The sequence below is a fragment of the Saccopteryx leptura genome, chromosome 3 (assembly GCF_036850995.1).
Source record: "Saccopteryx leptura isolate mSacLep1 chromosome 3, mSacLep1_pri_phased_curated, whole genome shotgun sequence".
Taxonomy (NCBI): domain Eukaryota; kingdom Metazoa; phylum Chordata; class Mammalia; order Chiroptera; family Emballonuridae; genus Saccopteryx; species Saccopteryx leptura.
In genome coordinates, this window is record NC_089505.1 from 151,977,470 (window position 1) to 151,990,005 (window position 12,536).

Below are 12,536 nucleotides of genomic sequence, written 5' to 3' on the forward strand. Positions count from 1 at the left end.
TAATTTTGTATCACTGATTTTTCACTTTATCACGGGCTTTTGAAATACATAGATATTTTTATATTTATTATTTTAATTATTTTTGCAGTAAAATAAGCATTTTCTAACCTAAAAAAATTGAAAACAATATAAAATATAAGAAATATTAATTAAAACATTAAAAGAATATTAAATAGAAATAAAATACATAACATACAGCAGATGAGTGGACAAAGACTCACGTGTATGGAAAACATACATACGGCTGCTTCCACTTGAGCTAGTTTGCCCACATGAGATCGTACATGGCACACTATTGGCTGATGGATGGGAGGCGACCAACCAGAGCACTGTGTTCTGTATCCTGGGCGCTGATTGGCTCAGTGACCATAACCTTAAAATATATATAAATTATAAAATAAGTATAAGGTCACTTCTTCACGGATTTTTGCCTATTGGGGTGGGGGTTCTGGAACCGAACCCCCATGATAGACAAGGGACCTCTGTATATAATATGATAGTGTTAACTATATAGTCAGCATGCTGTACATTAGATCCCCAGACCTTATTCGTCCTACAACTGGGAGTTTGTGCCCTCTGATCAACATCTCCTCATCCCCCCCAACCCCTAGAAACCACCATTCTATTCTCTGTTTCTATGAGTTTGACTTTTTTTTTTAGATTCCACATGCAGCAACTTAATTTCGCATGAGTTCTATCACAGTGCCTACAGGTCAGTGAGCAAAATATCAGGCACTTGATATCCATATATGATCTGGATATGGTCAGAATGAGGATATCTGTTTAGATCGCTAGCTGAGCCTGAACTTTTTAAATAATCAGCTACTGCAGCTGCCTACCCGTCAGCTCAGGAACTGTTTCAGATCCCAATTCTCACCACGAACTTGGATTATTTACACTTTGGTACTTTTCTCTCCTCAACAACCTTATGCTATGACCTAAGATCTAGCCTCTTTCTTCTAATTAGAGGTGGCCTGCCTTTGGAAACACCATCCCTTAAAGGAGCCCTGGAAAGGAGTCTGGGATGCTGCCTCTTGGTCAGAGGGGAGCTGAAGGCCTGACGGGGGTGTGGCAGGGGCCGTGGGGCCAGGCCATAGAGCTGGGCCACGCCTCGGGTGCTAGTCAAGTGTGTCCTGGGGCAGAACCACTGTGGCTGCTACAGGAAGTGCCAACCAGAGATGGGCCTATGTCAGCAACCTAGTCTCCAGTGCCAGAAAGACTCTTAGAAAGAGGCTAGGCCCACTCCTCCTTTGATCACTGAGGTAGGACTGAGTAGTAATAAGAGGAGAAAACCAGAATCCCCACTAGATGACTTCAGTCCTCTCAGCAAACTAAAATGCAGTGCTGTCTGCAGAGAGAAGTTTTAGAAGGCCACTGTGGAGGTACAACTAGAATCTATAGTAGATAGAGGTTATAGTAGATACAGGACTGAGGGGTAGTAGCCAGCTTCCTAGCTTTAATCTAAAGACTCCCCAGAGAGGTCGCTCTTTGTAGTTGGAAAGTCACCTGCCTCTTATGGTCGACTTTGCCTGTCCCTGCTCCTTTTGATGCCCCAAGCCTGTAAGGTGGTTCTTCAGCCAACAACCACAGTCACCTAGCATGGGACACCCATCATGTAGAGCGATAAAATCACCTATTATGGCCCCAAAATGGAGAATAAGATCAAGAATATTTGAGTATATCACATCTGGACCTGGCTTGGCTTGGCTTCTGAGGATTCTCAGAGGTTTGCCCTGGGAGTTTCCTAAAAGCCCCTGTTTGTTCTGCAAGTGCCCAGCTATGGTCTGAGGCTGCCCCATGGAGCTGAGAGCTGATCCTGACAGCCTGGAGTGGGGGTGGGGGGCTTACAGCTGGATGTGGACAGATGTGGATTCTCTCCTGGCTCAGGCATCTATGTGACCTTAGACAAAGTTATTTAATCTCTGAAGTTCTGTGTTTTAATCTGGGGATAATGACACCCCCTTTTTCTGAATTATTCTTTTTTTATTTTAAGGAGGTGACATTAATAAATCAGGGTACATATGTTCAGAGAAAACATCTCGAGGTTATTTTGACATTTAATTATGTTGCATACCCATCACCCAAAGTCCAATTGTCTTTGTCACCTTCTATCTGGTTTTCTTTGTGCTCTTCCCCTCTCCCCTCCCTCTCCTCCCTCTCCCCTCTGTAACCCCCATACTCTTATCCATGTCTCTTAGTCTCATTTTTATGTCCCACCTGTGTATGGAATCATATAGTTCTTAGTTTTTTCTGATTTACTTATTTCACTCAGTATAATGTTATCAAGATCATCCATGTTGTTGTAAATGATCCGATGTCGTCATTTCTTATGGATGAGTAGTATTCCATAGTCTATATGTACCACATCTTCTTTATCCAGTCATCTATTGAAGGGCTTTTTGGTTGTTTCCATGTCTTGGTCACTGTGAACAATTCTACAATGAACATGGGGCTGCATGTGAATGACACCCCTATTAATAATATTGTAGGTATTGAATGATAAAAGTATATAAAGAAAACCTCTACCAATGCATGGCACTTAAGAGATGCTTTTAAAATAGTAACAGCATCTTGTGCTTTATTCAGCGCCCTTCTTTGTTACTGAGTTCTCATGAAGATCCTGAAAAATACCTTCAGAACTAGTGTAGTAAGAGGATCAAAACTATCTGGATTTAGCCTCTGTTTGGGTCTCTACAGCAGGGTCAGTCAGTCGTTATTACATGGTTAAGGTTTCAAGTTAAGAAAAAAAATTTTCCTTAAAACACTTCATAACTATTGCAACAATTTTCTCTGGAATCTCTTATTGTGTTGACTTTTTCCTGACCAAATTTCCAGATGCCGTTGAGAATCTGACTAGCCAGTGAAATAAAGATTCTGCACAAAAAGCTGAGAAAAGAAGAAACTTTTATTCAGATATACACAGGTTTCTAGAGCTCTGTTCTCACCATGTTGCATACCAGTCATGTCTGGTTTTAAATTGATCTTTCACATTTTGCCTTTATTTCATTCTCTTAGGAAATCTATCCTATACATCTCAGTTTCACAGGGCCATTCCATAAGAATTCTATGGGATTGACCTGCCTTTCTCAGACAGAATATTGTCCCACTTCCCCCACCCTACCTCACCAAATCTGCATAGGTATTTCTTTCTCATTTTGTGATCAACTGTGAGGCTTTAGAAACATGGTTCTCCGGAATAACATAAACCATCATTACTCCATTGCCAATAACTACAGATTTCACCCCAGTTACCACACATTTTTAAATTATTACTATTTTAGTACAATCTCCAACTTTTGTTGAAGAAGAACAAAGTCGCTGTAAAGAGAATACCAGACAATCAATCATTTAAAGGAAGTCTCTAAACCAATAAAAAGAAATTTGAAGGGTAAGTTCTCTGCATGTTGAGGGATCACCCGCAGCAAATGATGAAAGCCACTGGTGGAGAGTGTGCTTAATTGAAATCCCTTACTTGAAACCAGGGAGAAGTAAAAAATTCAAGAAGCTGCTTTGATGCTCAGCAGATGATACTTATGGGATATATAAAACTGAGACAATACTAATAACAGAGCCAATTTATTTCCTTCTGAAATGAAGAGACAGAGGAAAACAGGAGGCAGACTGAAGTTTAATAAAAGGTGGAATCTGGAAAGACATTGAACTGATATTCTCCCTTTCAAGTGCATTTACAGTATTTTAGAGACCCAACATTCTTAGCTAGCAGAGGTAAGAAAGCAGAAAGCCCGGTCTCAGTGGAGAAGATTTGGGCAGCCTTTTGCAGCCAGAACAAAACAAAAACTCATTTCTGCTGTTAAAAATGCAAACCGCCAGTCTCGCTGCCCTGCAGATGGATCCTACTCTCCATACTGCTGTTTCCTTTCCTAACCCAGATAAATTTTGTATGACTTTTGAAAGCTGTTACAACATTTGTTATTCAAGTTAAACGTGTGAGTGAACTAGATAATCTGGTAAGCTATATCATTTTGAGATTTATAATTGACCTCCCCCAGCCTCTGACATTAAATGACACAAAACAGATTATGCAGGCCATATCCTCTGAGTTCTTTTTCTCAGAATAAAAAGAGTTTTGTTATGATTGCTAGAGATTATATAACAATCACTGAAAAGATAAAGTGCCTGTCCAATCACAGAATTGCAGGGCTGGGAGCAACCTCATACATCATGTGGTCTAGTGGCACACAATTGCATCTGTCCAGGGAAGCTTGTTTCTGACCCATTGAAAGTAAATACACTTTTTTTTTGTATTTTTCTGAAGTGAGAAGCAGGGAGGCAAAGAGACAGACTTCCAAATGCACCCAACCAGGATCCACTTGGCAAGCTCACTAGGGGGTGATGCTCGGCCCATCTGGGGCGTTGCTCAGTTGCAACCGGAGCCATTCTAGCACCTGAGGCAATGCCATGGAGCCATCCTCAGCACCCAGGCCAACTTGCTCCAGTGGAGCCTTGGCTGCAGGAGGGGAAGAGAGAGAAAGAGAGAAAGAGAGAAAGGAAAGGGTCGCCTCTCCTGTGTGCCCTGGCCAAGAATTGAACCTGGGACTTCCACACACCGGGCCGACGCTCTACTGCTGAGCCAACCAGCCAGGGCTGAAAGATAAATACACTTTTATTTCTAGAACCTTCATCACCCTTTACCTGTGCTATTATCACTTCTGCTATCCTTTGGATTTTGAAGTTCACAGCACAGCTATTTGAGGCTCAAAACCTTTAAAAAATATAAAGGAAAAGCATGACTAGTTGAGTATCAAAATACTATTTAGTAACTCCCTTCATGTAGGTGAGGGTTATCAACTTTGGCACCATTGACATTTTGACTGGATAATTCCTTGTTGTGGGGGAGCTGTCTTGTATGCTGCAGGATATAGTAGCATCCTTAACTAGGAGCCTCCCCCTGCCAGTGTGACAACCCAAAATGGCTCCTAACATTGCTAAATATTGGGGTGGAGAGACAAAGTGGATAAAATTACTCCTGGCTGAGGAAATGACATGTATGGTTTATGCAAAACCAAATATAAATAAAATATTTGATGATGTAATAACCAGTTCTCTACTTATATACACAGACTCTCTGACATTGAATGTTATCATTTTGTAAAAATATTTGCTAAATAAGGGGCGGTAGTTCTGAGAGTATTCAATGAGAAGGCTCTCCAAGAACTATATGCCATGTTTTTTTTAAAAGACTGGAGAGAAGAGTCTCATGCTAGTCCTGGAGTTGTCGAAGTGGGATGCCACAGAAAATAAGGAAATCTGGGTTAAACTCCTACCTGATGTGGGAGTCAGTGGGCTTCTGCTGCATCTGCGTGATCCCCTGCTGAGTTGGCAATGCAAGTGTCGCCTGCCTTCCTCAAGACTCATGCTCATCGTCCAAAAGCTTAGTAGAGATTAGTGGAAGAATATATCTAGGATGCAGGCACTATTCAGCAAATAGCTTTTCTGAATACTGTTTTACTTTTTGCAATTTGCTTTTTGTATTGAACAGTTGGGTACTTTAATCTGTGTCAGAACTAAACATGCCTTTATTCAAATCAGTTGGAGGATAGTATAACTTCTAGAAAGTCTTTTGTATTACTTATTCCAAAATCCCCAAGGTTTTAAAAAAAGTGTGTGTGATGAGGGTGGTGTGAGTACAGCATACAAAAACAACCAAAGATCCCTAACAGGATGTATGCCCTCAGCCTTAGGGATGCAGACAGAGAAGAAAACGGACTGCAATGCTTGCCAAGCTCTGTGCTGGTAATAAATACACCGTCTCCTTGGGCCACACAGCACCCCATTAGATAGAAGCTCAGAACAGGGGAAATAATTTGCTCAAGGTCAGACAGCTGCTACAGGGGGAAACAGAAATTCAAATCAAGTTCTAGGAGACTCAACTTGCAAACCTCCCCTGACTTACTTGGCCCCACTGACTGGGCCTCAATTGCTTGTTGAATAGAGAGCTCTGCGCACTGCCATGCCAGCCGGGTCGCCTCCACCACTGCTGACTGCCCCAGCCACTTCAGGGTTGAAGGCTGAGCTTCATCATGGCCACTTGGTGGGAGCCCTGCACACACGGCTCCCAGGCCCATGCAGACTACAATGGCTTTGGCTTCTTTCAGCATTTCCAGATGAGATGCAGTGCCGATCCCTAGGACATGGGTCCGTCTTCCTAGTGGTGCCTCGGGGGCTAGACAACACAACCAAGAAGTGATGGGAGGACTTCACTCCTTGTTAGGGAAAAGTTGGACCCGTGAAAGACAGGAAACAGAAAGGAGCCAGCATGTAAACGCCTCTCCTTTTCTCCTCAACAGACTGTTCTAAGATACAGTGGGTCCGTTTAGTCTTTCTGAAAACTGAGGTAGCTACCAGTTGTGTCTGCTTGTGAAGCTGAGACCCAGCTCAGTAATGTACCACACTAAATTTGCTTTCTTTTCTTCTTTGCCTCATTTCCCTTTTCCCCTCCTGTGCATGCATGCATGCATGTCTGTGTATGCACGCGCACACACACACACCATACACACACATGCACACATACACCATCCATGATAAAGGTTCACACCTGTAAGTTTTGACATTGGCTTTGTTTTCTAGGGATCCCTAACTAAAATATGAGCATATGCTCTTTTATTTAAAAAATGACAGTGTTCCCACCCATCCCTCAAAAGTCCAGGAATAAAATAAAAACAAAACGCCTCTAAGTAGATGTTACGTCTTACTGATGATAGCTAACAGATATTTTGAAAGAAAAGTAAACAGCTGTGATCTATGGACGTGGGAAGCAGTGCATTAAGACAGCACTGTTTGAGCCTTCGTCATATCCTTGTGCCTTCCCTGACCACCACCTGCTCCTCTCCCCTTGCTTTCGGACAAAAGAGCTAAGTTAATACTTCCTTGAGCAGAAGGCTATCTTTGTCTTACTGAGGCAGTAGATGTAGCCCAGTGGGATGGAAAGAGTCAGTCCTTCTCAATTCAAATCCTAGTTCTCCTGCTTATTAGCTGTGTAACTTGAGAAAGCTATAATACCTCTAAACAGATATTTCCTCACCTGTGAAATAGAAAGTGAACTACCTGCCTCACCTATTCCATCGGCTGCTGTGACATAGTGAAAGCACTTTGAAGCGCTATACAGATGTACTTTAACTATGTAATGGGAGATAAAGAAATAACTTTCTAATTTTGGTTTCTAAATTTCACTAAAAGTAGTGAAACACTTCAGTAGAAAAATATAAAGGAATAAATCATTTAAACTTCTTAAGTATCTTCAAGATAATAATTAAGATGAAAGGTTAAAGACCTTGAACCTTGAAACTCCTGGCAAAAAATAGAATAAGAGAGACTGGATTTTCCCTCCCACATGAAACAAGCACACATATATATGTAATTTTCAAGATTTTGGACATCAGGCAATTAGATGATTCCCCGAGAGAAAGGTAACAAAGGCAGTGAAGTGAACCCTACAAGTGCCCCAGCTTACTGCAGGAGAGTGTCCAGGCTACAGTGCAGAAGGAAGCCTGTGGAGGCTGGCACACACCATGGCTTGAGCAGATGGAGCTGAGCGCCCCGGAGACTAAGGTGGCTGCAGGCCAGAGCACAGGGTGTCGGAGATGCGAGAGATGCAGAGACAGGGGACACTGACGATCTGCAGAAGGTTCCCCTCCAGTCTTCAGCAGAGTACTAATCAGTGCCTGCATGCGAGAGAACTACTGGAAGCTGAGGAAGAAACCATACAAAAGAATCAGTGGGATCAGTAGCTGGTGCTCACGCCAGGCTTGGACTTGTACCTATTTCTACCAGTCATGCTGGGAAACCTCTTCATGCTCAAGGCTCTGGGTAGAGGACTTAGAATAGTCTTGCTTCTACAGTGGTCTTAAACTAAACATTGCTGTGGTCCAGCCCAACAATCTTAAAATCAAGACCTGGGAGAATTGAGTTGTTTCCAAGTAACTAAACTACATTCCAGAACAAAGCTTTATAATATTTATAGGAATACAAAAATGCCTTGAGTCCAACACGGTCAAAATGGCAATGTGTGGCATCCAATAAAAAAATTACCAGGCATGCAAATAAGCAGGAAAATATGGCTCATAATAATAAAAAATATCAAAACTAACAGCCAACACCAGATGTTGGAATTAGCAGAAAAAGACATTAAAAGGATTTTATTTCAGATATTCAAACCTTAAATAGAGACAAAGATATTTTTTTGAAAGACTCAAATCAAACATGTACAGATGAGAACTACAATATCTGAACTGAAAGATACCCTGGATAGGATTAACAGTATAACCATACAATGAAATACTACTCAGCAGTGAAAAGGAATAAACTATAGATACAACATTAACGAATATCAAAATAATTCTGCTAGCCTGACCACGTGGTGGCACAGTGGATAGAGTATTGGACTGGGATGTGGAGGACCAGGGTTTGAAACCCCGAGGTCATCTGTTTGAGCATGGGGTCACTGGTTTGAGCATGGGATCATAGGCATGACCTACCCCATGGTCGCTCGCTTGAGCCCGAAAGTTGCTGGTTTGAAGCCCAAGGTCGCTGGCTTGAGCCCAATGTCACTGGCTTGATCAAGGGGTCACTTGCTGTGCTTGTAGCTTCCCGGTCAAGGCACATATGAGAAAGCAATCAATCAACAACCAAGGTGCAACAGTGAAGAAAGAATTGATGCTTCTCGCCTGACCTGTGGTGGCTCAGTGGGAAAAAGCATCGATCTGGAATACTGTGGTCGCCGGTTCAAAACCCTGGGCTTGCCTGGTCAAAGCACATATGGGAGTTGATGCTTTCTGCTCCTCCCCCTTCTCTCTCTCTTTCTCTTTCCCTCTCTCTCTCTCCTCTCTGAAAATTGAATAAAGTTAAAAAAAAATTGATGTTTCTCATCTTTCTCCCTTCCTGTCTGTCCCTATCTGTTTCTCTCTCTGTCTCTGTCACAAAAGTAATAATAATAATATAATAATAATTCTGCTAGCCCTGGCTGGATAGTTTAGTTGGTTAAAGCTTTGTCCCGAAGCACAGAGGTTGCCAATTAGATCCCCGGTCATGGCACATACAGGAATGGATCGATGTTCCTCTATCTCTCTCTCTCCTTCCCTTTCTCACTAAAATCAATCAATCATCAATCAATCGAGCATAATTATAATAATAGTAATAATAATAATTATTGTGCTAAGTGAAATAACTCAGACAAAAAGATTGCATGCTGTGAAAGCCCTTTTATATGAAATTGTACAGGTGCAAAATAATCTATAGTTACAGAAAGCAAATCACTGATTGCCTGGTAGGGGGCAGGAGGAAGAGATTTCTAAGAGGCACAAGGTAACTTTTAGAATAGATGGATATATTCACTATTTTGATTTTTATTATGGTTTTACAGGTGTATACAGATGTCAAAGCTGTACTCTTGTGCAATTTATTATATATTGATTATAACTCAGTAAAGCTATTTTTAAAAACTAAAGAGATAAAAGTGTTTAGAAACACACTGCACAGCTTGGAAAATAGAGGACTTATAAATATAACCACGCTTCTTTAAAGTTTTGTAAATTTTAGAGAGTAGTAAAATAAAAATTAAAATCTGTAATTTTTATTACATCTAAATCTATAGTGTTTCTAGACTACATCTATTGTATAGTATTCTTAGTATTTAGAATGAGAGCAAAAATTTAGTTTGAGGTTTCTTTCTCTCTTTTTTTTTTTTTTTTTTTGTATTTTTTTCTGAAGCTAGAAACCGGGAGAGACAGTCAGACAGAATCCCGCATGCGCCCGACCGGGATCCACCCGGCATGCCCACCAGGGGGCGACGCTCTGCCCACCAGGGGGCGATGCTCTGCCCCTCCGGGGCGTCGCTCTGCCACGACCAGAGCCAGTCTAGCGCCTGGGGCAGAGGCCAAGGAGCCATCCCCAGCGCCCGGGCCATCTTTGCTCCAATGGAGCCTCGGCTGTGGGAGGGGAAGAGAGAGACAGAGAGGAAGGAGAGGGGGAGGGGTGGAGAAGCAAATGGGCTTTTCTCCTGTGTGCCCTGGCCGGGAATCGAACCCGGGACTTATACACGCCAGGCCGACGCTCTACCACTGAGCCAACCGGCCAGGGCCTCTTTCTCTTTTTTTTAACAATACATGAGAAAAATCTTTCCCTTCTGTTGTTTAAAACTATGTATTCTCATGAGTTTCTTTTTATTTAAAGAAAAACTAAGAGCCAGAAAGACACAAAGTTCAGTTTTTCTTTTTTTTCCAAAGCTTACTGCATAAATTAAGAAAATCCTGCACATTTCTTAAGCATAATTGACCATACAATTGCCTAATTTTCTAGTGATAATTTACTCCCTAATTCCCTGGTCTGTTTGATGTAAGATCTGGCCTCAGAAACTCTCTAAGTGCCTGATTAAGGACTCGAGGGCATTCATTCCCGCCATGCGGCTCCATTAGAGACACAGCTGTGTGAAGCATGCTTGTTATATTTTGGCATGAACTAATTTAAGTGTTCTCATGTTCCCAACTCTTCTGTCCTGATTTCCCCCAGTTCGATGCTGACCGAGATGAGGATGAGGTGTTCCATGACATCAGCATGGCAGTTGACAGCAAGTTATTTCCCAACAAAGAGGCGGCAGCAGGTAAGCCACTGTGCTCTTTGGGCAACAGATTGTCTTGATCACCTGCCAAGTGTCCAGGGCTTTGTGTGAGGTTGGAGCTCAGCAAACTGCTGTCCGGTTTTAAGGATGACACTGTCTTCAGAGCTTTGTGCTTTTGGGTCTAAAAGTAAAGATACAAAACAAAACAGGAAGAAGGACGGACTATACATCTGGCCCTTACACAGTTTCTGCCTTGCTCCCAGTTATTACACATGTAAATTTGTGGGTAGTCACAATGTACCATAGATCTATGTTGCTATAATTGCAAAAATCTAATCTAGCCTATGCTTTGTGCAAGAATTCAAAGTTACAATTCCTCCAGGACTCCCTACCCCTGGTCGGCAAACCGCGGCTGTTTCGCCCCTTGAGTGTGGCTCTTCCAGAAAATACCACGTGTGGTTGCTACCTTGATAAGGAATTTACCTACCTATATAGTTTAAGTTTAAAAAATTTGACTCTCAGAAGAAGTTTCAATCGTTGTACTGTTGATATTTGGCTCTGCTGACTAACGAGTTTGCCGACCTCTGCATGGGTCTCCCTCTCCTTTCCCACCTGGAAAAAGCCTCCTTTTGGATCTGGTAGCTACTCCCACGTGTCCCTGCAGGGGCTCTGCCCCTTCTTTTCCTGGTACTCTCACCTGGCTGTTTGACGTGGGACAGGACTGTGGAGCAGTCACACCCCCAGTAGGCAGTGCTCACACTTCTGTCCCTGACCCAGCTCTCATGCTCCTTTATGCGGATAACTCTCAAATCTTTGGCCCAGTCCTGATCATTTTTCCCAGTGAAGGCCTCAGTGAGTAAAGTCCATAAAAGTTCTGGTCTGTAAAGAAACACTAAACACTTAAATTTTTAAACCATATTTAAAGCCCACAGGAGTAACTTCAAAGAAAAGCAGACTAAAAGCAAGACCCACATGAAAGGTTGGAACTGGGCCAGTCCACTGGGGAGGGGGAAAAGCCTATTTTCAGTCTCCCTTGGCAACTGGCAGGTTGGTATAAACCCCTGACTAGGTCAGACCTGAAGGAACACCAGCTGGACTGCTTTATCCCTTACGGGACAGCTGACGGGCTAAGCCCCCTGTACCCGGATGAAAGGTGGTGGTAGGGAAGGGGAAAGCCTCCTTTTAGCTCCTCTTGGCAACCAGCAGGTCAGCATAAACCCCCTACTACAGGGGTTGGGAACCTTTTTGGCTGAGAGAGCCATGAACGCCACATATTTTAAAATGTAATTCTGTGACAGCCATACAACGACTGTGTACGTTACGCATTATCCAATAAAAATTTGGTGTTGTCCCGGAGGACAGCTGTGATTGGCTCCAGCCACCCGCAACCATGAACATGTGCTGTGGACCAGCGCGGCTCCTAATAATGGTGCGGAATTAAGGAAACACACTTATCAAAACAAAAACGATGGGACCGGGAGGATTCTTCAAAATGCCTGGCAGTATGCGAGTGCCCCATAGCCCCAGTTCTCTTTATTATATAGCCATATGCAAATCAAGGACCTTGATACAAAGTTGCACATCCAAGGCTAAGACAGGAACTCTCCCAAGGCAAAAACAGGACACATTAGTGAAATTTACAAACATCTGAAACAAACAAAGAGTCAGAGGAAGGGCATGTATATTGCTTCCAGCAACCCAAGGAAGCAAGTAGAGTGGGTGCAAATACTCAGCATCATAGCCAATATGGAGGTGAAAGGGGGAGAACTTAGCCTTTTGCTAAAGCCTCGAATCTACAATGGCTTTTTGTCATTTATGGTCCACAACAAACATGAGCAGTAGGAAATGAATGGATTGTAATACATGAGAATGTTATATATTTTTAATGTTATTATTATTTTTATTAAAGATTTGTCTGCGAGCCAGATGCAGCCATCAAAAGAGCCACATCTGGCTTGCTAGC

General features: G+C 42.5%; 1 protein-coding gene across 3 annotated transcripts in view; it reads left to right on the forward strand.

Moving 5' to 3' along the window:
- AK5 (adenylate kinase 5) overlaps nucleotides 1-12,536 on the forward strand; it is a 241,717-nt gene that overhangs the window by 126,673 nt on the left and 102,508 nt on the right. For all 3 annotated transcript variants that reach the window (XM_066376595.1, XM_066376596.1, XM_066376597.1), the window contains one exon: nucleotides 10,525-10,615. In XM_066376595.1, coding sequence (XP_066232692.1) covers nucleotides 10,525-10,615 — 91 coding nt within the window. The remainder of the gene's footprint in view (nucleotides 1-10,524; nucleotides 10,616-12,536) is intronic.